General features: G+C 35.0%; 5 protein-coding genes across 5 annotated transcripts; 1 reads left to right on the top strand and 4 right to left on the bottom strand.

Annotated features, from left to right (window-relative positions):
- Positions 1-1,720: 1,720 nt before the first annotated feature.
- LOC142553357 (uncharacterized) lies at positions 1,721-5,288 on the bottom strand. The gene is made up of 3 exons (XM_075663556.1): positions 5,148-5,288; positions 3,293-4,930; positions 1,721-2,590 (listed from the first exon to the last, which is right to left on the bottom strand). Exons 2-3 carry the CDS (start codon positions 4,747-4,749, stop codon positions 2,341-2,343), a joined length of 1,707 nt encoding a protein of 568 aa, XP_075519671.1. The 5' UTR covers positions 4,750-4,930; positions 5,148-5,288; the 3' UTR covers positions 1,721-2,340.
- Positions 5,289-11,403: 6,115 nt separating this feature from the next.
- On the bottom strand, positions 11,404-14,753 carry LOC142554342 (chloroplast stem-loop binding protein of 41 kDa b, chloroplastic-like). Its single transcript, XM_075665017.1, has 12 exons — positions 14,722-14,753; positions 14,084-14,210; positions 13,905-13,949; positions 13,586-13,720; positions 13,375-13,461; positions 13,204-13,294; positions 13,002-13,056; positions 12,836-12,899; positions 12,337-12,558; positions 12,124-12,240; positions 11,962-12,051; positions 11,404-11,869 (listed from the first exon to the last, which is right to left on the bottom strand). Exons 1-12 carry the CDS (start codon positions 14,751-14,753, stop codon positions 11,690-11,692), a joined length of 1,245 nt encoding a protein of 414 aa, XP_075521132.1. The 3' UTR covers positions 11,404-11,689.
- A 160-nt stretch (positions 14,754-14,913) lies between these two features.
- Positions 14,914-16,741, bottom strand: LOC142553355 (cytochrome P450 86A1-like). The gene has a single exon (XM_075663555.1). It carries the CDS (start codon positions 16,704-16,706, stop codon positions 15,156-15,158), a length of 1,551 nt encoding a protein of 516 aa, XP_075519670.1. The 5' UTR covers positions 16,707-16,741; the 3' UTR covers positions 14,914-15,155.
- Positions 16,742-18,170: 1,429 nt separating this feature from the next.
- Positions 18,171-21,988, top strand: LOC142553354 (uncharacterized). Its single transcript, XM_075663554.1, has 4 exons — positions 18,171-19,574; positions 19,934-21,048; positions 21,265-21,540; positions 21,660-21,988. Exons 1-4 carry the CDS (start codon positions 18,458-18,460, stop codon positions 21,813-21,815), a joined length of 2,664 nt encoding a protein of 887 aa, XP_075519669.1. The 5' UTR covers positions 18,171-18,457; the 3' UTR covers positions 21,816-21,988.
- A 1,441-nt stretch (positions 21,989-23,429) lies between these two features.
- LOC142553353 (transcription factor DIVARICATA-like) lies at positions 23,430-25,777 on the bottom strand. Its single transcript, XM_075663553.1, has 3 exons — positions 25,364-25,777; positions 24,544-25,111; positions 23,430-24,130 (listed from the first exon to the last, which is right to left on the bottom strand). Exons 2-3 carry the CDS (start codon positions 24,975-24,977, stop codon positions 23,650-23,652), a joined length of 915 nt encoding a protein of 304 aa, XP_075519668.1. The 5' UTR covers positions 24,978-25,111; positions 25,364-25,777; the 3' UTR covers positions 23,430-23,649.
- Between the last annotated feature and the right edge of the window lie 230 nt (positions 25,778-26,007).

The following is a 26,007-nucleotide window of genomic DNA, read 5'->3' as shown; positions in this document are numbered from 1 at the left end:
ATATATAGTTTATTTAATTTCGTAGAGAGTATGGAGAACTAAATATAAAAAAATAACATAAAGCTCAAAATTGTAACTGAAATTAAATTAAATGATACTATCAATACAAACATTTAAGTGTTATTTACGCATCATATTTTCTCGAATGATTTTTTAAAATATTGATATAAACATATAGTGTCTTTTAAAAAAAAATTTTATTATATATAAAAAATATTATAATCAATCCAAAAAATTTTTATGACAGTGTCTCATTTATAAGATGGATCTTCTATCCGATCTGACTCGTGAAAAAAATATTATTTTATGTCAAAATTGTTGTTTTCATCCAAGATATACATTTAGTCGACTCATACAATGAATATAGATCCACGAAACCATCTCATCAAAAACTCATGCATATATAGTCATGTGCACTCCGAGCCATAAATCATTGATGGTAGAACAATAGTCCTATAGTACTTTTCTTTCAATATCATATGTATCATTCTGTCGTATATGACTTTTGATGTCATGTTCCATATTATCCATCTGCTTAATCTTATGGTCTATATCATCTCCGGTATCCATAGTCTTTTGGATAATAGATCCTAAATAATGAAAAACTCCACACTCTGAAACTTGTTGATTGTCAATCTCAATTGGACTACTCCAGTCGTCTAGATTCGGAGCAAAAGTTACAAGCTAAATATATATGTAATTCTAAAATATTTATTCTCAAGAACTTCACGTCATCTATCTAACTTTTGATTTAGACATTCTTTAGTTTCGTCTATCAAGACAATATCATCTGCAAACAATATATACCAAAATACCTTATTCTGAATATGTTTCGTCGGCTCATCCATAACCAAAGTAAAAAAACAATAGCTTAAAGTCAATCATTGATGAAGTACTACTACCACAGAAAATTCACATTACATCCCTCTAACAACCTAACACTAATTCCGACACATTCATACATATCTTAACTGATCTCAATGTAGCATTGAGACACGAGCTTCCTTATAAATACCCGTCAGATTAATTATCTAAAGACACTATCATAAGCTTTCTCTAAATCGATAAATGTCATATGCAGACTATTCTATTGTTCTCTGTATTTCTCAATCAATCATTTGTCTAATAAAAAAATAACTTTCATTGTAGACATCTCCGACATAAAACTAAATTGATTATCTGACACGATAATGATGCCCCTAAGTCTGCATTCTATCACTCGCTCGTATATTTTCAATGTATGGCTCATAAACTTAATCTCTATATAGTTTGATCAGTCATGCATATCTCCTTTATTCTTATAATTTGGTACTCCAATACCAAGTCTCCAAGATTTGGCATTTTCCTATTATCTAAAATCATATTAAATAGCATAGTCAGCCACCGAATCGCAACTTCTCTTAGACACTTTCATACCTCAATTGATATCTCAACCGGCCCAACTGTCTTCCTAGATTCATCCTCTACCACTAGGTATACGCTGAAACACTAGATGCCTTATTTCCTGTATCTCATCTCTATCCCCGCTTAACTCTTCCATACATGATTAATTAATTGAACGAATAATTATTGGGGAAATGGATATGGGAAATTTAGAGAACTGGCCATTGATGTCATGTATCTATAAATCGAGAAAGACTCGAGGAAGTGGCAACGTTGAGTGTTGGAAGATCGACATCAGAAATCACCAAAAAAGTAAACGTAGAGAACAGACACACAATCAATGTAATTCCACTTTATTATTTATTAATTAACAATATAATGATCCAAATAAAAAACGAAGAATAATTACTATTTGACCATTTGCTAGAGCATAATATGAATCACACAAATAAAAAATAATATCCCCGAGAAGCAGACCTCGAGAAGAAGATTCATCGGCTTTAGCTGCACACTTTGTAAATCTTTGGCAATTCAAACTCGTGCAAATTCGTACCAGGGCCTTCCATGTGAGTGTGTGGCTAAGTCAAGACTGATTGTTAAAGCAGACCTTGATTCTTGAAAGTGTGTCAAACTCGCCCTGAATTAACTAAGAGCAAAATTTAGATCCCCCGTCCAGTACATTTCGGACATTTATTTTGTAGTCGTCAGCAGGGCCGTGTAAGGGCCCAGCCACGCCCGCTCTGATCTTGTATGGGTATGCCGGAATGAGGCGCTCCTCGGAAAATGAACTTAAAATTGAGAACCAAGGGGGAAAACTATGTATAAATGAAAACCAGGAGACGGATCAACCTAGTTTCTAGAGATGCTCAACACCTCCTTTCTCCCTTCCAGATATTTTATGATACGCAAGGATTTTGAGTAAAGATTGGTCAACAAGTAGCTCAGGTGTATCAAGAACTAATCATCGGTGCTGAGATCAGGAGAGTCGAGAGGAAAACAAGTGTCTTCACCACCAGTGTTCCATAAGAAATGGGCGTAGTTCGCAGCATAATATGAATTCCCAGGTTCTGCAGAAATGGCTTCCAAATACATCTCTTCTGCAGCCCAAAGGTCTTTCCTCACCAACCATAGAAAGTTGGCATATTTGTTCAATGCTTCTGCATCCTTTGGCTCCACTTTTGTGGCTTTCTTGAAGTACTCTTCTGCTCTGTTTCAGCCAAAACAAAATGACAAGTGAACAAACAATTTGAATGAGTCAATCACAATTCAACGAATTTGTCATCAAAATCCAATCATTTAGCAATAAATAACTATTCCGAGTGCGTGGTCAGCCAATTAGATCAGCAGTGAAATATTCGGTTATGAGACAAGTATCACCTTCACAAGAAAATATAGAGTGAATTTATGTTTGAGGAAGAGTCCACCTAACAGATAGACCAATAAGAACAACGACTTTATTGGACTCGATAATTTGAATTTTCAAAGCAAAGTGAAGTTGACAACCAAGTACAGGCCTAAGAGAAAATTGCCAATATTGGATGATATTTTCTCGAGTGGAGATTTAAGATGTGTCCCACGTTATTTTGGTTCACTCATGTCAGTTTTTGACATTAAAAGAAAGAAAGCGAGCCAATTATTTCCACCACACACAATTCTATCAAAAAATACACACCTGACCCAACTTCATATGAACCCTCAATTCTGCCATATAGATCACATTTTTTGGCTCACGGTTAGAGCAAACAATTCATCAAATTTGTCTATTTTGATGTTCACAACAAAGAGATAATCATATCGCTAAGATAATATCTCCCAATAACGTCTAACTGCAATTCTAACAATGGAAGTTCTTGATTGTTACTTAAAACAACATAAAAAATGATACACGGGAAACATAGAGAGAATGTACCTGTCGAATTCTTGGGCGACAATGTACAGAAATTGTGCATAATTGGCTAACAAAAGGGGATTGCTGGGATCTTGTGCCAACCCAGTTTGGTATTGCAGCTCTGTTCTGAAGAACTCCGCATAATCTTCACCTTCAATCCTTGCATCCACGGGAGACACGAATCTTTGCACTATTTCATGATCCAAAGCTTCAATTCTTGATAAACTTTGAATTTTTGAGGCCTCGTCTACTATTGAATTCCACAAGCTCATCTCTTCCACATCGGAAACTTCCCTTGAAACCGGCTCTTCTCCACAAGGCATCGTAGGGTTCTTAATAGACGACATTCCATCGGGAACAATATTCAAGTGATAATCCGACTCTTCAAATCTTCCATCTCCATCTGTTCCACTGGCAATCGGTCTTTGTTTCCCTCCGCCATTATTTCCGCCTATTGAGGCCGTTTTCCCATTCAAAGAAGACAATTTCAATGTTCTTATAGCAGACGAGTCAAATTTCTGATCGACTCGACTCTTATCGTCCACCACCGAGACAGTTTCTGTCTTGGGTATACATGCTTTTACTTGTGTTGTGGATGCTAAAGCAGTATTATTTGCCACAGAATAAACACTATAATTCGCAAGGAGTATCATCACATAGACCATTAAAGTTGGTGTATGGGAAAATACTTGCTGAAACAACCACACAAAAGACTCATGCATCTCCTTCTGAACTCGAGCCAAGATTCCTGGTAAATCTTCATATAACAAATGCTGCCGCATCTGCAGAGAGTAACTATGAAGCTCTCGAATTATGAACACCATTGACGAAAAGGCCTTTTTCATCGAGCAGTAAGCTGTCTGTCCAGCCTCCACGAACCCTTCTTGCCACTGTTTTCTTCTCTTAATCATCCTAAGAGACAGTGGAATGTCGACACTGTTTGCCTTCCTCTCAATATTGGCCAAAATAATCTCATCCCTTTCAAGAAATTCAGGCACCTCTACAGCATCAAATGGCTTCAGATTTTCCAAGAATCCAGCCTCACTATCGTTAGTATTTCCGCACGAAGTTTCCGCAGTATCTGACCTTTTCTTATCTGCGTCAAACCCACCACCGCGGGAACCCATATCGTCGTTCGACGATTGAAATCTAAGCGCAAGCTCTTGAATATTCTTGGAGAATTCTTCATCGGAAAACGAATTCAGGCTGGCGGAAGAAGCTCGTCGGATAGTTCGAACCCGGAATCTAAAATTATCACAAGATCGAGACCTGTGTAGCTTAGAAGATTGGCGGCCGCAATCGAAGAATTGGTACCTCTCGAAATATCTACTGAACAAAGCTCCGTTACCACTGACAAAGCTACATCGTTTTGAGGATGGGGAGGAAACTGCAGAGGCTAAAGTCTGGGATGCTGATGGTGAAGGTGGAACATAAGGTTGCGACCAATGTAAAGGGATTGTAGCCACTTTTGATCCCATCACCAAAAGCAAGAAAAGTAATCAACAAAACAAAATATAGATTCAGATCCAAAGTGTAGAATCGAATCAAAGAGAAAAGCTTTTAGCTTTCCAAAGAAAGATCCAGCAAAATCTCCGATTCGGATCCAACAAAAAATACTAATCCTCCATGCTCTCTTGCTTCCAACCCAAATCAAAACCCCTGCAATGATTTAAACAAAAACCAACCAATTCAAGCCAGTCCCATGCTCATCAAATCATTACAGAAAATAGTTCTGCTTATAATCATAACACCCGCATTAAATTCGCATCAGAAACACGCAATTCAAGGAAAAAAAACCCATGTGACCCAACAAACGAATTCCGATAACACACACACAAAAATAAATCGAATCCCGAAAGAATAAGCGAGCACTCACCGTGGAGATCCGCAAAGCGAAGAACGACCGCGGTATCTTCACTTATCGAGAGGAAACCAAGTGGTGTGTTCCGTTATATACAACACTCCGCATAAAAAAAAATATAAAATAAAAATCTAAGGCAAGTCCAAGGAAAGTACGACAAAAGAATCAAACATCCGAGTGACCCCCACCGCACTTGATTTTATTATAAGATTATTATTACTAGTGTTATGCCTTCTTATATTAATTTTTTTCGATACTTTTTTTAAAATTATATATTATTTTATTATGATGTGATATTTACAAATTAATGATTAAATAAACTTTATCGAGATCAATTGAATTTTTAGATAAATTAAATAAAAAATACAAAAATATAAAAATCACTAATAAACTCATAACAATAAAGTTAATTAATAAATATTATAAAAGATAAAGCACTAAAGAAATTTTAGTGTCACGTACCAAAGTTTTGACAAAAAAACTTGAGTGAGACGGCCTCACTAATCGTATGATGTTAGAAGAATATATTATTTTGATCATTCATTAAAAAATATTATTTTTTATGCTAAGAGTATTACTTTTTATTGTGAATATCGGTAGGGATTGACCCGTCTCACAGATAAAAATTCGTGAGACCGTCTCACATATAAAGATTCGTGAGACCGTCTCACAAAAGACCTGCTCCACCATTATTTAACATGAGATGCTAGTTTAATAATATATTACATATGATATAGCAATAAAAAGAGGATCTGAATCCGATTCGATATTCTGATAGAATATAAGGGTGTGATTATATAATCTGAGACGGGACTATCAATATCATATTATATATTCTTAAAAAACTAGTAATAAAGATATATTTATGGGAGAAAATCTGATCAATTTTGGAAGTATAAATAGTAATAATAAAAAATCTTATTTATCTTACAATTGAAATCTTGAAAAATAATAATAATAATAATAATAAACTATTGGTTTTGTTCCACTCGACTTGCGCGAGTCAATAAACTTATTTCATGAGTAACACAGAGTTTAGTGAAAGCAGGCCATGTCCGAGTCAGATGCCAATGCACCGCTGACCATTGAGAATTCACGGGCCTTTTGCAACCGTTTCAGGGTTAGTTAATGGTATCACGGATCCCAAAATAGAAAAACAAATTTCTATTTATTTTCAGAAAAGAAAAAGAAAATATAGTCGGATATTAAATATGACAATCTTGCCCCTTGTTTCATTCTCGGGTCAATCAACTTATACACATTTAGGCCACATTTGGTTTGATTGATTAGGTAAGTTTATTTTTTTTGAACCTATCGAATCACCTGTTTGGTACGTTTTTTATTTAATCAAGTCAATTTCTCCTATGAATGATTAAGTTATATTAGGTGTGATAAAATAATCACTCCTCACCCCTTAGAATTATTTATCTCACTCTTAATTCATCCTATTTTTCCAATTTTACCCTTCTTCTAAATCCAAACTCATCACCACTTCCCTACAACGACCGTCGACCGCCGCCGACCGCCGACCACCACCGTAAACCGCCGCCGTCGTCTACCACCGCCGTCGCCCACCCCCGCCGACCGCCGGCCGATTGTCGAACCGCCGCCGCCGCCGCTTCCGGCCAGCCACCGTCCACCGCCGCCGCCGCCGCCGACCACCGCCACAAAACTTGAAGGATAATTTTGTTAATTCATCAAAAGATTATTATTTATCTCATTCTTAAAAATCATACCAAACATAATATTATTTTATCTTTATTTACTTCAATCATTTTTTTATCATTTCTGTTTTAATCATTTCATTATTTAATCATCCAACAAAATGCAGCCTTAAAGTTAATTATCGTTTAGTTTATATTCCTCACGGTTTATTTGTTTTGTAGATTACTAAATGACAAAATAAAAACTATCAAAAGGGGTGAGACGATAAAATTCATTACAAACGTCTTCAATTTAGAGTTTAATAAATTATGCTGGATTAAAAAAATTCAATGTTGAGTCGCAATTTAACTTTATTCATATTTGTTGGTTAACTTTGTTGGTTTAATAATTTTCGTGCATTTCTCTATTTTTTGATTTTTTTCTCCAACTTATCTCTAATTTATCTAAAAATTCAAATTATCTCTGTAAATCTTATCTAATATATAAGTATCATATCTTAATAAAATAATATTTATTTTACACAAAAAAAAATCAAATACAAAAAAAAAATATGTGCACAGATATACATTTATGTATTTTATTTTTTAGATAACTATATTATTCTTAATAAAAATGAAAATTTTATTAATTTGTAAATAACAAAAACCGTGTTTAGATCATTGTTTTAATTATTGCGTAAAAGGAGCACTTTTTTAATGTAATTATGGACGATGAAGATTTCTATAATTTCTTACTTATGTTGGTAATGGATTATTAATGCAAAATTTAAGATTATGGATTTGAGTTAAATTCCAACCAAAAGATAGTTTAATGTGAGAAAATTGTTCAAGTTCATTTAGGTATATTTTGATTTTGTGATTTTTAATTTATGATTTATACAAATTAATGTAATATCCAAAAATAATAAAAGATTATTCAAAAAAATGTTGCTTAATTCTTAATAATTGAATAGTTTCGTAACAACCATAATTTTTTAAATTCTTTTTAGCATGTTCAACTAATATGTAAGCTATGATATTTTTATACAAAATTATATTCACACAATACTAAATAATATTGTTTTCACATGTATATTATCAATTTAAAAACAAGGTTACATGTTAATCAATTGATGTATTTTAAAAAATTTACAAACATGCATACAAACACACATATATACACATATAAGGATTAAATGATTTAACTTTTAAATAAGTAAATTTATTTATTAATATAAATATTGAAAATAATTTCAAACTGAATATGTTATATATGTCAATTAATTATTGATTCAAAGAAATTAATAGTTGGTGGTAACGGTGCAACTTAAATATTTTAAATCATACAACAGCTCAAGCACTACGTTTCGATTGTTCTATCCACCAGAGACGATCATTGCACCTAACAAAAACTATTATGTTCACTCATTCAAAATAATGTGTTTAAAACTATTAAAATAAGGGTGGATTTAACATTTAAACTAACTAGTATGTTTATTATAAGCCAGTCTCACGTGTATTTATTCATGAAATATCTCAGTCATGCTCATATTTACAATAATAAGTAATACTTTTGGCATTGATGATCAAAATAGAAAACATATCTCACAAATTGACTAATAAAACCGTTTCATAAGATTTTTTTATATAAATTAAGAAGATTGCGTGGCAAAATTTGTATTCTCATATATAGATTTTTTTTTCGGTCACACTCGTGAAAGAAATGAATATCCACCCATGTCTATACCAGTAATCAATACTATACTATAAGATAAAGGAGTAGTTTCAAAAATTTATTTTTTTGGTATGACCATTTCAAAAATGTAATTACCAACATTGTTTTTAATTAATTAAATAATAATTTATTTAGTTAATTATAAAAAATTGTCGGAAAACAAAATAAAAAAGAGCCCTCATAAAACAAAGAACAATAAAAAAAGAATCAAATTTCAAATCTCACCACTAAAAAGTATTAAACACAGGAAACGGTTATGTAATCACCCAACATATACATAGAAGGTTATAATCTTATACTATCGTTAGTACTAATAACAAGCACTTACCAACCAAAAAACTAGGTTTTTTTTAGTAGGTCTCTTGTGAGACGGTCTCACGAATCTCTATATGTGAGACGGGTCAACCCTATCAATATCACAATAAAAAGTAATACTCTTAGCATAAAAAATTATACTTTTTCATGGATGACCTAAATAAGAGATCTGTCTCACAAAATACGACCCGTGAGACCATTATCATAATAAAAAGTAATATTATTAGCATAAAAAATTATATTTTTTCATGGATGACCCAAATAAGAGATTCGTCTCACAAAAAACGACCGGTGAGACTGTATCACACAAGTTTTTGCTTTTTTTTTTAATACTAAAATTTCCCATCAAATATCATTTCATTACATCGATTTGTTATGTATATAATTTATTTGTCATATCTTTTTCATTTCTAAGAATGAAATGAAATATTATATTTATATATATACATACACACACACACATATATATACTGTTTTTAGTAATATAATCTATACTACTGTATTACGTTTGATACACTTAGAGTAACTAATTTTGGTGTCATGGTCTGTTTTAGTAATTATATATATTAATAAAATGTTAAAACTTTAATGTAAGTTATACGTGGTTTAGTGGATAGAGTCATTGTTTCTTAAGTTTATGTTATAATTATATTTATAAAAAATATTATGTCTGTGCACTAGTATATAATAATTTGATGGATTGATATAAGGAAAGGTTCGGGGGAGGAAAAAAACCAACGGCTCGGAATGGATTCTTCCAAACTGGAGATCGCAGCCACCCCAACTTGCTTACTTCTCTATCGACACACAATATGACCCCATGTTTCCGAATTACATTTGTACCCCTCCAAATCAACGGTTGCTATGTTCCCCTCCGCACGTTTTGCATACGGTACTTTACGATAACCCGCGACAGTTGGCAAATTAATTAACTAATATCACAATAACGACAACGGCGATATAATTATTTACGAGTGGTCGTATGTATCACGTGTCATGTTATGGTCCGTATAAAAAAATAAAATAATTTTCAAATGAAAGTTGTCAATTTTGAAATAAAAATTTTAAAGAGAAAATATGATGAAAAAAGAAATGTAGAACATAAAGTTGAGTAAATATATACATAAATTTGGTTTTATATATATATGAAATTGGTCCAAGTTTTGGAATATGAACCACGTGAATTATTTGACGCCATTTTGGAAATGCATTAAATGTCATACAAAATTTTATATAAAATGTTATCCTTTTCCATTAACCCATACTGTTGAGAAAAGCAATAACAAATACATACGGAAACAGAGTTTGGTAGAACCTACTTGCCTACATGGCGTAGTGTTCTCGTTATGTGTCTATATGTTATCATATCTTTTGATATCACATTATAAGTGAGTGAAAGAAGAGTTGAAAATTTGTTGTACTGAAAGAACGAAACTCCCCGGATCAATTTTATGTTAAAATATTCATGTGAACATTGAATCAATAATAATCGAGAGGAAAATCCAAGATATAATTAAGTAGTTGAAATGATCTTATGATAAAGATTTTATTATACGATATTATTTATTTAAAAAGAGTTTTTTTTAATAAATCTCTTGATTTTCATATATTGTAGATTTTCTTTTGAAGATAAACATAGAAGATGAGGAAGTATAAATAAGGGAATTAGCAAGCTAAGTAAATAACTTTTTCGATTATTATCTTCGACTTTTGACATTTGTCGTTTTTGACTTAAGTTTGGACGTTCGATGGCTGCTTATTTTTGCACTTCTGTTCATCCGTGGTTTTCAGAGAAAAATAATTCTCAAGGATGTTGCTGATTTGAAGAGTGTTGTTTCACGTGTTGTCCTGATTGTCTGCAGACAACACGCGTGGAAGTGTTGGATGAATATCACATTTTATTACTCCAGTTTTTGGCACCGTGTTTTTGCTTTCTTGAATAAGTTTTATTCTGATTGTTTGTTTTAAAAAGTAATTTATTTTCTCAACTTATTGAGAAAATTGATTTTTGATTAAATCACTAGTGTTGATTTTTGTAAACTGAAATTGATTTTCTAGTGATCATTTTAACCTGAAGCACCGCAATACTTGTGCACAATTAATCCTGAGTTATTTAGTTGTGTGTCATATTATTCCGCAGCATATTGTCAATTGGTATTATGATATTTGGGACAACATTTAAATATGATATGCACAATTTTTTACATTTTTTATACACTTTATGTTAAACAAAATATACTCAATATCTATTATATCTAACTGAATCAACTATGATGTTAGCTTTATGAAATGATAACAAGAATCTAACTGAGTATACGACAAGAATCCCAATGTGTTCGTCCTGTTTAAACAATGGTCAGGAAACCATTAAATCCATCTCATCTGTAGCCATAAAAGGAAATAACTAATTTTGTTGACAAAGCTTCATATGCTTCATAAAATAGCTAGCACCTCAGCAAACACCAACACAAATCTAATCTAATCGGGAAAGATTTAAAAAATAACTTTGATCAAACTAAATTTTTGAAAAATAACTCTCTCCAAGTATATTGAGTATTTTCAAATGCACTCGAGAGAATTAACAAACTTCCCACATATTCAATGGCCAAATCATGCAAGTATTTTTTGATGATTAATTTTTGCAACAACGTGGGGGTACATAAAACAAATAGCACGGAGACAAAATTAACTATGGCTTTGTGGTAGTTTTCAAAGAAATGCTTAATGGGATGGATGTCTGAAAGTGTTGCAAGGATATACAAAGTGGGAGACTTTCTCAAAAGAAAAAATTATAGTTTTAATATACAAGTAGATTTTATGAGCTAGATATCGAGAAAAGTATCCAGATTGAGTTGGCTCGATGTCTAAGCAACAAGGCTAAGGCTCTTTCCTAGGATAATATCATCTGTTGAGAAATCTGCTGTTTTCCTGAATGTCCCCCTACCAAAATCCAGGTTGTAGGAATCTGTAAGACCTTCAACTAGATCGAATTCCGGTACAAATCCCAGCACACTCTTTGCCTTTTCAACCGACGCAAAGAAATGCTGCATTAACATTATGATGAAACCAAGATTTTAAGTATGCTTCAAATCAGTAAGTGCTTGACAGATTAAGATTATTAGTATGATCAGAATACCTGGTCGCGGAATGGAAAAGCTTTCTTTTTACCAAAATCAAACCCCTTGGGGTTGTAATGAATAATCTCAGGTTCTGGGAATCCACCAGCCTGTTTCCAGAAATGCATGGAAATCAAATTTCTTGATAGTGTCATGATCTATTTTGATATGAAGAATTTTACCTTGGCACATGCTCTTGCTAATCCATCGAAAGTAACGTATTTTTCTCCAGAGATGTTGAAAACCTCTTCACTTGCTTTTTCATTGCCAAGAACTCGAAGAAAAGCAACAGCAAGATCCTGGAAGTAGTTGTCGAGCGACATAAATACTCATTTTTGGAACGATTTATCTTCGCTCTTTTTTTTGGGGTCAAATTTGATGTTATTTTTGCTAACCTTCACATGGCCAAGTTGTGTGACCTGCATTCCTGAATTGGGAATTGGTATTGGCCTACCAGCTTTCAATCGATGGAAGAACCACTCTTCAACTGGATTATAGTTCAACGGTCCATAAATGTAGACTGGCCTGATAGAAGTCCAATTTACGCCCCGCGATTTTAATAAGCTCTCCGTCTCTAGCTTGCCCTTGTGTCTGCTCTTTGGATCAACTGCATCAGTCTTCAATTATAACATCAAGAACAGTTCAGAACAGATACATAGAAAAGAGATAATGACGCGCAGACAAACGATGCTTGTCAAGGAAATTTTGGACTAAATTCCCCATTTGACAATATTTTCAAGAATTATATGGCTAGCAAACGGTAGTAAACTCAATTATTTCTCAGATTCCAACCGGGAAAAACATCCCAGTTTCTTGTTACAGTTTTGTGTAGGGCACTTGCTCGTGGATACTTGAACTAACTCCAAGATTTATATGATATATATTAATGCTGACCTCAAAATGTGGTGGTAGATAATCGTTTTTGAGGTACACTCCGGCTGAAGAGCAGTAAATGTACCTAGGAATGAGTCGAACCATATGATACATACTCTGACAAAACCACCAAAAAAAAAAAACACACACACACACACACAAAAGTAAAGCTGGTGTACAAATTTACTGTTCGAGGTTTGGTAAAGCGTCTAAAATTGGTTCCACTTCATTTGCTTCACGACCTGAGAATGCGAGGGAACAATTTTTCAGGGTAAATCATTTTTCTAAAGCATCCGATCATGAACTTAAAAAGAAGGCACTTCAACCAAAAACCAAAAAAAAACTTGCTGTATGGGATATAAAGGAAACATTCAAAGATTCATGCTCACCATTGATATCATATACAACATCAAATCTTTCCGCCGAAAGGCTGCTCTTTACGAATTCAAAGTCCATTCTGTCTCCCTTCAAGTGCAAGATCTACAAAAGGAAAACTTTTAAGAGCTCCTCCTATATCCCACACTCGTGTATCATCAAGTGTCGTACAGAACAAAACACACCTCGGATGCAAAATCGTTAAAGTCCGCGTCTGATTCACCCGGTAACTGTGACGCAACGGGTGCTTTTCCTCTGGTGAATAGAGTAACCTGCAATAGATACAAGTGCTTGTAAATCTTTTTGGAGACAAAATTTTGAGCAAAACAGACTCAAATTATGGACATAACATGAATGGGAATTAAAAACAAGACTTAGGAAAGTGTTTGATTAAACCTGGTGGCCCTCTTGGAGAAGGAGCCTGGACAAAAAAATACCAATGAATCTGGTGCCTCCCATTATAAGAATTTTCTTGGCACTTGATGCGGTAACGCACAATGCTCCTTTGGACTGCCATTGTTTCTTCTTATACTGCAAATATGTCTGATTATTTTATCTTCTTAACATTAAATAACAACCATTTCCCAACATTTCACATAGATTTTGCAAGCTCGTCATAAAATTCTAAAATACACAATAATTTTTCCCCAAAATACTCTTAGTTTTTTTTAAAAAATAAATAAAATAGAAATTAAAATACGGAATGTAAATTTACCTGATGCCCAACACTCCCGAACCTTGAAGTTGAGCATTGCCCCAGCTGAATCAACAAACAAGCAAATTAACTCAGAAAATTCAAAAAAAAAATGAAAGAAACATATGTAATGAACAGAAAATATCTGTATAAAAATGGGACAACAATATTATCATTGTGATATTAGAATACACTCTTACAGATTTTGAAAATGAATATAAATCTGGCTTGCTCCAATAACGAAGAGAGGAATGGTGAAAGGCCGTTGGATTGCCATTCTTCCCTTTTGCTGTGTTTTGGATTGGATAGGACAAGTAGGGTACGTGTCTTGTGATATTATCTCACGGATCTTTATGTATGAGACGAGTCAACTCTATTGATATTCACAATAAAAGTAATATTTTTCATGAATGATCCAAATAAGAGATCGTCTCACAAAATACGATCCGTGAGACCGTCTCACACAAATTTTTGCCTATACATGAACATGTTAAATTATGCGATTAAACTATTTCATTCACAACTATTAAATTCAACCAATTATTTTTATTTCTTTCAAATAAAAACTAAATATTGTTGCACAAAATTTGTCCAACGTAGTTTGAATATCACGAGTTCGTCTGTGAGTTTATCTGCATAGTAATTTTGAAGTAATACGTGGGCCTCGAACATAGATAAGTAAGCATGGAGAAGACCATGGGATTCTTGCAAAATTTTAATTGTACCAACCATCTAAACGAATGTAGAAAAATGGGTGATTACTTTAAAACTTGTGTAAATATCGGTGGGGTTGACCCGTCTCACATATAAAGATTCGTGAGACCGTCTCACAAGAGACCTATTCGACAATATAACCAACTTTCTCTCCATTCCGAACAAAATAAAAACTTTATTACGAGTCATATCTCGATTAAAGTTTTTTTAAAAAAATATGTTTGAACTTTATTTAATAGTTAAAATGTCACCAAATTCATTTTGATGAAAATGTTCGAACTTATATTACAGAACCAACTGAAAGAATGCAAACATTATAATATAGATCACATTGATTTTTGGTTGAAAACATCAATCAACTATAAATCTAGAATGTGTATTGAATGAGCGAATAGTTTTGTATCAGTAGACTAATTGAACAAATTACAACAATACAAATTATAAGTGAACACCAAAACAGAAAAGACCACTCTTCACGTATGCAGATGACCCTTTCATCGTGTCTATTGCAAAGCTCTGGCAACCTCACACCCAATGCATATACATACATAATCACCCTCACACAGACACTATCACCGGTAATTCACGTGGCTTCAGGTAAACTTTGAGCCCATTCTTCATGAATAAAGTCAGAGACATCTTCTGCTCGACCCGGTGGCCCGGAACTAATGACAGCCGGTATCGGAGGAGAACAGCTGATGCCACAGACTTCATCTGCAGATAAGCCAACTCCTTCCCTAAACAAGTCCTAGGTCCACCATTAAATGCCACAAACTTGTAGGTATCCTTGGCCGGTTCGAAATGGTCTCCGCTCTCTGATAGCCACCTCTCCGGTTTGAATTCCATGCAATCGTCACCCCAAATATTCTTCATCCTCCCCATGGAGTATATTGAATATGTCACCGTTGAACCAGCAGGTAACTCCGTCCCATCGGGTAAAATGTCATCCGAGACAACGTATTTGAAGTCTTCAGGCACGGAAGGGTACAAACGGAGAGTCTCGGCTAGTGCTGCCTTTAGGTAAACTAGTTGGTCTGCTTCATCAAATGTCAGCGGGTCTTCAATCCATTTCTGAGTGTCTTTGCCTCTGGTTTTTTGGAGAACATTCAAGATCTCCTTTATGATCTTTTCTTCGACGCGGGGTGTGTTCATTACGAGCCAGAAGAACCAACTTAGAGCCACCGAGGATGTGTCGCGGCCGGCAAGAACAAAGTTTAAGGCTATCCGTTTGAGTATTGAGTTTGAGAAGAGGCTACCATCGATATCTCTCTTCTTCATGAAACGGGACAAAAGATCATCTGATGGATTTTGTTTTCGTGCATCAAGTGCTTCTGTCATGTAATTTTCCACAATATTTAGGCTTCTCCTCAACCTTTTTTCAGATCCCACATCAAGAATTTTCTTCAATCTCCACAGAAAACCAGGGTAGAGTAACCTCTGCAGAGTTGCTTCGGTCGCAGAATCAAACGCAATTGCAAATGGATTCTCAGGCATTTCAATTGACAACGTTTCAGGGTCCTTCCCAAAAGTAAGCCCACATATATTATCAAACGTTAAACGAAGCAACAAATCTTGCAAATCCACTGGTGTGTGATTTTTAGCGGCCTTCTCCAAGATAACCCAAAAACGGGTTCGTATAGTTCGGTTCACCCAACGAGCCATCGCTTGGCGAAGAGTCCTTGTAGTAAACTCAAGAGCGGCAGTTTTTCGCTGCAGCAGCCATGTGTCACCATCACTGTTGAATATCCCTTGTCCCAAAAGATCATGAAAGGCGGTTTGCCAAGTAGGGCCTTTCGGATAGTTATAGAACCGGGTCCGAAGAATGTGTTCTATGTTCTTCGGGTGACATGTGACTGTGTAGAACCCTTGTTTCCTAGCCAAAAACGGGATGGCTATGGTGCATGTTTGATACGTGGCTGCGCTGCCTGTAGAAAGGAGGTTTCCAGCTATCCAGTCGTGGATTCGACTCCGATTGATGAATAGATGCGGAAGGCTACCGACAACTGGCCACGCCTTCGGGCCGGTGAGTTTTCGTGCTAGCGGCCAAAACCATAAGCCATAAGCTGATATCACCGCTGCAAAGCAGAAGAAAAGTAATAGTGTGTCCATGTTCTTCTAGTGAATGCGATAGGTGAGAATGATACTCGGTTACTATATATATCTGATGTCAATAGAGAATTAGGAGAGAGTTGTTGGGAAAATTTTTATAGGAAAAAGAAGAGGTTGGTTTGATAGTTACTATTTTTTTTTTTTAATTCAGAAGAAAAGGGAAAGCCAGACAACACTTCTTCTTTTTCTCATTTATTTACAGATTGTACATCGTGAAAGATAATTATACTTTTGACAAAAATTTGTGTGAGACGGTCTCGGATCGTATTTTGTGAGATAAATATCTTATTTGGATCATCCATGAAAATTATTACTTTTTATGCTAAGAATATTACTTTTTATTGTGAATATCGGTAAGATTGACTCGTCTCACAGATAAAGATTCGTGAGACCGTCTCACAAGTTACTTGCTATCTACTTATTGGGTATATCAGTGTCACATTTTTTATCGATATATATTAATAGGGATCAAGATTTAGAGGAATATGATTAATATTCCTTCCATTTACATTTGAATAAATATGCAGTTCAATCGACAGAAATATTACGAGAACATAGGCGAACGTCATAGATTCGGCATTGTTTTTTGGCTATACTTATGCTGACATTGTATAGATTGGCATTTGCTTGAGAAATGGGCAATTCCTTCTATTTCCTATACATTGGGACAAAGTGTAGTTAGTTGGAAGCAGTTAATTCCAGTTGAGAAATTATGTTTTTGTCACAGAAATCTTAACTCAAACCAAATGTCGTAAATTTGAAGGCTGAAGAAACTTCATCACACGAATTTGACTCCACACTAATCTTAACCATCAAATTAAGACGAAGTTTAGAAACCAAACCATTACTAACTCGAAAACGAGTCCGAAAAAACTTTTTTTAAAAAATGAAAAACAAAAAGAAAACACTTGTCTTACATCTCTAAATGACAGAATAGTTCAATAATATACATATATTAGAATTAAGATCATAAGTGAGATAGATTTATTTATTTTTTATTTTTTCGAAAATCATAGAGTATAATCAATCGCAATTCACAAGTAAATCAAATTATCGATAATAACTATTTACAATCAACCACCTACAAAGTAGACATAAACCCACGTAAATGAGAGGATTCAGTAGAACCAATCAAAATTTTATACAAGAACCAAACTAATATAGTGAAGCAAATTTTTAAAAATTCCAAACCAAGATGTAAGAAAATTAAAAATGTACCTCTCAAGTTCGCTCGATTTAGTTTTGAAAAAGAACGAAAAAATCAAACCGATTAAACCGATTTTTTAAAAATAAAAAATCGATTTTTTAACTACATCTCTCTTTTTTATGTGAAAACATGAGGGTAAGGCAAAAAAAAAGGGGGAAAGGTGATAAATGCAAAGGGAAATGAGTGTTGCCCCTAAATTTCTCCATCTGCTGGTTGCTGTCGCCTGCCAAAAAAGGGGGAAAGGAAATTGGAGAGCTGTGTAAAACATGCCCTTAAATACAGGATCAACTGAACTCGTGCCAAAAACGTATAGAGACAAATATAGAGAACATATAAAATAATTAACATTTCTTTGGAGGGAGAGCTGAAAATTTAGAATTTCACTATTCCATCTGCTTCAGAAAAATCATATCATATTTTATCTTCTATTTCATGCTTTTCTTTTTCTTTCTTTTTTGGTGAAACTTGATTTCGACATCAGGATCATGAAGCCGTGTAGATAAGAAATAGCTTACAAAGTTAGTAAACACTTTCGTAAATAAATATGGGTCTCGATGCATATGACGTTCAAGTTTATCTAGGGAAGCTATTAAGATTTTCATCAAGAATTTGTGTTGCATTCTTGATAGAATATCCATTTATTTCATTTCCTTTGCTATGCTTATTTCTCCTGTACATGTCATTTCCATCGGTTTTCTGGTTTTTGCTGTATAGTTTCCCCATTCTTGTCTCTACAGCCATCATTCTCAGAATCTTTTTCAGTATTGAAAATGGAAATAAAAACAAAGAGGATGAGCCTGGTAATACAAGCTCTGCAGAGATCAAAAGATCTTTAAAACATGCCCGATCTGTGAGACGAAGACGGGCTCAACTTATCAACGTGGAAGAGAATAATGATAGTCAATGCAACATGGAAGAGAAAAACGAGGTTTTCTCAACGAGTTTCAATCATGATATGGTTGACAAAAATGCACTGATTGAAGAAAGCCCAATAGAGATTCGAGAGATTGAGATGGATTCTTCATTTACGAAGGGTATCACAGGTGAAGGGCCTAAAAGATTTACACGTTTAGGGAGGTTGGAAGATGAAGGTCAAGAAGAGAATAGGAAATGGAATAGCGGTGATCAGAAAAGTGTAATTGATGTTGGCATTGAAAGAACGAAGCGACTAGAGAGCATGATTGCAAGGCGTAGGGCGCGAAAACTGCTGTCTCTTCAAGTTAGGAGAACGCTGATGAACATGGATAGAAATGATCATGCAACTGCAAATCTTTCTTCCCTTGTTATTCCCAAACACGATGATACCTCCATATTTTCTAGTAATGGTAGTGGTCAGATTTCTCCAGTACCTGGTTCGGCACCATCCGTTATGATACCAATGCGCAACCCCTTTGATCTTCCATACGATCCACACGAGGAAAAACCGGACCTCACAGGTGATAGCTTCCAGCAAGAGTTCATGCCTGCTAACCAAAACGATGTAATGTTTTGCAGGCATGAGAGCTTCAGCTTAGGGGCTTTCTTGCCTTCAAAAAAGAAACAGAATAGACTAGAAGGAACATCATCATTCCAGGATTTTGATTTCAGGCAAAAGAATTGTTCAAAAGAGTATCAGGTCTCCAACCTGGGAAACCCTTTTTGCAACCAGAAATCTTGCACATGTATGTCTTGCTTTATGTTTCCTTATTATGATGCTGATGTTTTCGACAGCTAACAGGACATCCTATGTTATACGGTTTGAGACAAACTGCGTGAACTAGTTATGTAACCATGTCATGTAATTTTCTGACAATATGATTAATTATTTTAACGATAGATACAAGATAGATGCTGGTAGAGTCTATTGTGTAGAGTTTTACTTGCGCAGTCTGTAGGCCAACAGCATTACATGATTAGCTAGCTTACTTGGTGCATCTCAATCCATGCATGTGCAACAACAATCATCCATAATATTCCCTCTTGTATTTTCCCTTCATTTTAATGGATTCTTTCTTACAGAAATAAATTAATCTGATTACAGGTAATGAAACTAACAAGACAAAAGAAACAGAGTCAGAATCACCTCAAGTGATCGAACCTGAGTCAATATGTAATAATGCAGATGATCACATCAAAGAGGTCATTCAAGTATACGAGAATGGTGATCATCCCCAAGAAGATATTGACAGAGCACATGAAGGATCAATACGAGATGACAATTCAAGCACCATGCCGAGTTCATCATCTTCATCACAAGAGAATGAGCCATACTTTAAAATAGATAAAGGAGCAATATTAAAATCTCTTTCTTCTATGGCTCGAAGAAACAATGATATAGAAGCAAAGGAGAACACTGACCGGATAGGAGACCATCTGAATTATGGAGCTTATATTTCTGATAAGAGTAGCTTGGACGATCACTTTTATTACGCAGGTAAGATTGTGCCACATCACACTCCTTCCTTCTCTATTGCTTCGGATATGCAGGTCGAAGTGTCAGAAATTAGTTCTCCTCCTCTAACAATCAACGAGAACATCTCATCCCAAGGTGAGGATGTTTCAACATATGATGTTGACATGTATAAAGAGATAACTGGATGCGGCCACGACTTTTGGGAAGGTTCATCCTACCTGTCAGGAGTGGAGGGTGAATTATTATCAAGAGAAGTAAATGATGATAGAGAACAAGACATTACAGAAATTGAAATTTCAAGAATTCACGAGTATGAGAATAGTCTTGTGACTGAATCCATGATAGATCACGGGGAAATGATGAATATTTCTGCACCACCTGAGACCGGAGAGATTCTCGAAGAAATCCACAGTAATGAAGGTGGGCAACGGTTTGCTGAAGTTAGCATTTTTCAGGTTACTGTGGATTCTAATGATCCTCAAACATTAAATTTGACGGAAAATCTTGGGGTGCAACAAATTCCTGAAATCCCAAGCTCATTGTCTCCCAACTCTGTATTACAACCCACATTTTCATTGGATCAGAGTATTTTGTCAATTGTTGATCAAGACATTGAGGAGATTCAGCAATCCGTTGCGCATAATGGAGAATTATTGAGTCCAGTTACCTCCAGAAACTCAACACCTATGACAGAGCACTCAGTTGCTCTTCCACAAGCTGGCGCAGACATCGAAATTTCACAGGTTTGTAATGGAAAAAAAATAACTTCTCCTGAAACTAATAGATTGATCATCTTTCATAACTACTTTTTCAGGCTATAACTTTCTAAAAACCATTAAAAAAAGAGTGAAGTTTTTTAATGACATGAGATACAATGATACCCTACCCTTTTCTCTGCTTCTGAAACTAAAAGAACAAGAATGTAATGATTAAATTAATTAATGACTTCTACATAGCAGGAATCGTCTGAAGCTTCTGGAATGTCTACCGTGGAAGGTGAGGACTCTGCGTCGGTCGATAATCAAGAAACTCTTGAATTAAATGGCCTGAACTCTAATGGGGTTGAAAGTGGTAGCTCACAGATATTGGGGAGTGATGAACTTGCAGAGTTGTTGCAGCCAGAGGAAACTGGACTCAGATCTCTCAACAAGAATGCTGAAGTCTCGCGGAAAAGTATTGAAGCACGACATATAAATTATGTCAACGGCCCAAATCCATCACTATCTACTGAAGAGGTATTTGTTTAAGGTCATTACAGATTCCATTACTTTGTACTTTTGATAAATAATAATAATAATAATAATAATCTCATCAGTATCTCTTACTTCATGCATGCATGTGGTAATGCAACCAGGAATTGACAGAGGATCAAGAAAATGTTACAAAAGAAGTTGTTACACACGGTGATAGTAATGATTCAAGAAGCTATGAAGATCAGAGAGAAAGCCAAGGTTCAGAAAACAGTATCAGAGAGGAGCACCATTCCAATAATTTCATGAATCATATATGATACACAGGCACTACAATTCAAACTGCTTTGACAAGACAAAAAAACGGGCATCGAAATTTTGATGCAGATGAAATCCTAATTGCCGAACAGATAGACATCGGATAACGAAAACTTGGAAAACGGACCATAAGAAGATCAGCATGACAGGAAAGCCAAGAGGCATAAAAATTAACTCGAACTGACATCATGAGGCATTGAAGACATATTAGACTCACCGTGGCAAGATTTTGCGATGTTTGTGTAAGAACCAAGAACTTATCCGTTCAAGCAGCCGACATGACTCCGAGTTCAGCTAAAGTTCCCTTGTCTCAAGTTCAACATCTTCCTGTTTATTATTACAATAATAGGGTGTCGTCTCTCTTCCCTCCAAGGGGAGAGGTTCATGTCATTTAATCCAAGTGACGATGGCTATTCAACTTCTGCTAAAAATGCACATTTGAAACTAGACGTATTTTAGAGGTCAAAAAATATAGCTCTTGTATTTCTTACTTATATTAGTAACATATTATAGAAAACTATATAATATAAATATTCAAATATATGAAGTCAAAAGGTAAAAATATCATTTGGAACATGATTTTTTCTCATTTATTCCCTAATATATTAATTATTAATTAAATTACTTTAGTCTAATTAAATGTGAGACGCATAAAATGTTGAAAACAAAATATGTTTACAATAACAAAGACGATCAAGATATAGCATTCAAATTGTTGTATAAATTTTTAAAAAAAATTGAATTCTTAAGACACCGCCATTCTTGATCGGTAAGGTTGATCTTTATATATAGGAGCTTAGATATGATATTTTAAATGATTTAGAAAGTAGAATCCGAATGTTGCCGAGGAATTGAAGGAACCAATTGGACGACCGAAAGTAAAATGCATGAGGTTGTAGTTAAATTGAGGGGGTTGACAGAATTTGGAACAATGTTCTTTCTGGTGCAACTTGCTCCTTTCCATAAGAAAGAATATACTACAATTCATTTGAAAAAGCAATTGCTTTACTCAACTTGTTGAATATATGTACACACTTGCATGCAAAATTCCATAATCTATTATTGTGTTCATAAGTTATACGCTACATTAAGTTGTATTTCATATACGCCGAATTAGTATGTTTTTTTCTAGTTTCTATAAAAATTTGAAGTCTTTTTTTTGTTTTTATTTAAATAAAACATGTACGTTCGCTCAACATGAGTTACACATGACATATGTTGATGTTGGTCAGTTGCTTGCTTCTTTAATTTTTGCCACTTTTTCGAAAAAGTGCTTGGAGTTGATACCACTAGGCTTGGTCGTCTGAAAATTTCCATCCATTGTCTTTTCAAAAAATAGAGGAAAAAGTAATGTTAGTGAGCTAGTCACTGGTCTAAAAGACAAGTATTAGAAACAATCGTTTATGTGAAAGAATATCCATTTTAAGGTTAACCAATATCTTGAGTGAATCTTGATACAAGAAAATCTTGAGTGAATCTAATATTGCTTCAAAATTTTAGGGATGAGAGGTGAAGCAGAGCAATGAAACAAGAAGAAATTTGTTCCAATAGAGGCACAAGAATACAGCCACACACACAACTTTTAAGACAATTCCTTTGATGATAGCTATTCTGTGGAAAACAAGGATATATCTCATTGACATGTCCCCAGTCCATTTCAATTTTGGCTTTCTGGATTCTGCAATTTAAACTCAATACCAACACTTTGCAGATACCTCAGATGCCAAACAATATATTCACAAAATAAGATTAAGAGAACCACAAACAAGCTAAACCTTAAGCTAAATTTAACATGGCGTCGATCTTCAAGATAAAGTCGTATTTGTTTTTAATCTTTTAGCTTCCAAGGTTTCGAGTATTAGGATAATGAAGCCCGGATTGCATCTGAAAAATCAGATTTTGAGATCCCAAATACGATTCATATGCTGCACTTCTTGATAGGTTCTGGCCCAGAGCTTTAAGTCCATAAGAACCAGCAGCATAAGAGCGGATACCGCCTGGGTTAAAGCCAACGATTGTGTCAAGATTCGTCTGATTCCACTGGAAGGGAAGCTCATGAATAGGAGAGGCCGAATTTGGCTGCTCTGGTGAAGGTGGTTTTTTATTATCTGGTGGAGGCGTTTGATTGTCACAGAGGTTTACTGTTGTTATGTCATGAATGCTCGCTCTTCTTTTATCTTTACCACCGGAAAGTTGCCTGATGAAGTACTTCTGAGCATGGCTGGCGACCTGAGTTGGTGTTCGAGTAATCACGAAATTTCGAGATATGTTTCTCCAGTCTCCTTTTCCATATTTCTTCAGCCCCATCAAGAACAACCTGTTAGAAATCAACCAAAACTTTCATCAAAGAAACTCCACAATGAATGCGTGAAGTCAGACAGCAAGATATGCTCAGTAACATAATTTACATAACAAAGATAGGATTGCACGGCCTTAATTTATATATAATATATAAAAAAAAGTATATTTGATCCTCCAAATATTCCACTTCCAGGAACCATCTCCTTTTTCACCAAGACTTTCTCTGGATGTCAAATTTTTTAAATTCTCAGAAATTATACAATTCATATTTCATCCTTGAAATTGACTATTTCACAAATGGAATACTTATATAAGATCTTTCGAAACTAATGACTTTCACAGTACTTGTCAGAAACGTGGAAGAATGTAATATAAAAGCACTGGACGATCAAGAAAATGTAAAACTTGGAAAGTGTGCAGAAAACTAACTTGTGCTCTTCTTCAGTCCATGGGATACCCTTTTTCCGCTCTTGATCGGAAGAGCGAACCAAAGAACCCGATTTTCTTCCCCCGGAAACGTGACAAGATTGCTTAAATCCATCATAAACATGGCTACCACCCCATTCAAGTGTAAAAGGCAATGATGTAGTATAACCAGGAACTGGGATCAACCCCGCCTCTATACTACTAACATCATCTTCCAATTCTTTGTATTGCCGTATCACATCTCCAACGGTTTTTCCTGGAACCATTTCAGCCACCCTTTGCCATCGATCGGGTGTATTTTCATCGAATATAGCAAGTGCATTCTCAAAGGCCTTGTTCTCCTCTGGAGTCCAACCTGTGGCCCTGCTCTCACCGAGAAACCAGCTAGAGTTTGAAAAGCATGAACTTGGTGACAAAATCTCCATACCCCACTTCATGAAACTTCAGTTACAGTCGGAAAATTCACACAACTGTGTTTTCTAAAGCATCGGTTGAAAAGGGTCGTCTTCAAATTTTATGACACCGAGAGAGGAAGGAAAACGAAGAGTGGTGGAAGCTTCACAAGTCACAACTGCAACACAAGGGTTAAATCAAGAAGCATTTGATTGGAGGAATCAGAATAGCTTTTTTATCAACAGCCACCTCCCCCTTTAAGAATATTAAAAAGACCCCACTTATTCAAAATCAACCAAAATCTGAAGATTAAACAAATATGCAATTAAAACAAGGTAAAATCTATCTCTCAACTCACTTAGCCAAGATCTGAACCCACGCAACTCAGAGACCAACTTAAAAAGTAAAACACGGGCTTAAATCAAGAAACCTTGTCCTGATATGGAAACCAAGAAAGTCTGAAAAAAGAAGAGACAGTTGATGAATAAGCTGGAGTGAACAAAGACAGCCCGAAAAGCTAAAAGATGGACACTCCAACTCCCAATTCCGAGAGCAACCCTGGGGTTCTGTGAAGTGGGAACAGGCCTTTACTTTGTGACTTTTTTCTCGTCTGGGGTGTAAAAGCAAGAAAGATTATGACAATGGAAACTCAAAAAAGAGCAACTTAGCCAACAGTGTTCACGGAATGAATCTGAAATTTTACTTTGTCAAGAAACATTGAAAGAGAGAGGAGGAGGGAGAGGCATTGAAGGCGGTGAAATCTGATTGGATGGAATGGTGTTTATGGATACTACAACTTTTTCCTCATTATAATGTAACGCACTCTCTTCTTGTCTCCTTTTTTAAAAATAAAAAATAAAAAAAAATCAACTCTTGCTCACTCTGCTCTTTCCTTCCTTCTTTCTCTCTTTCTTTCTTTCTTCCTTTTTTTTAAGCAGAAAATGCTAGATTAGATGTATGTGCTGGTTTTCCAGCTAGGTTATGGAGGTGGAGTGTGCTCCAGAAATGAATATCTTGTTATGAAATAAATTAGATTTTTATAATATTTCATATGTTGAAAACATAATGAAGTTT

This window comes from Primulina tabacum, chromosome 8 (assembly GCF_025594145.1).
Source record: "Primulina tabacum isolate GXHZ01 chromosome 8, ASM2559414v2, whole genome shotgun sequence".
Lineage (NCBI taxonomy): Eukaryota > Viridiplantae > Streptophyta > Magnoliopsida > Lamiales > Gesneriaceae > Primulina > Primulina tabacum.
The sequence above is the reverse complement of the archived record's forward strand: the minus strand, read 5'-3'. Positions and strand labels throughout refer to the sequence as shown.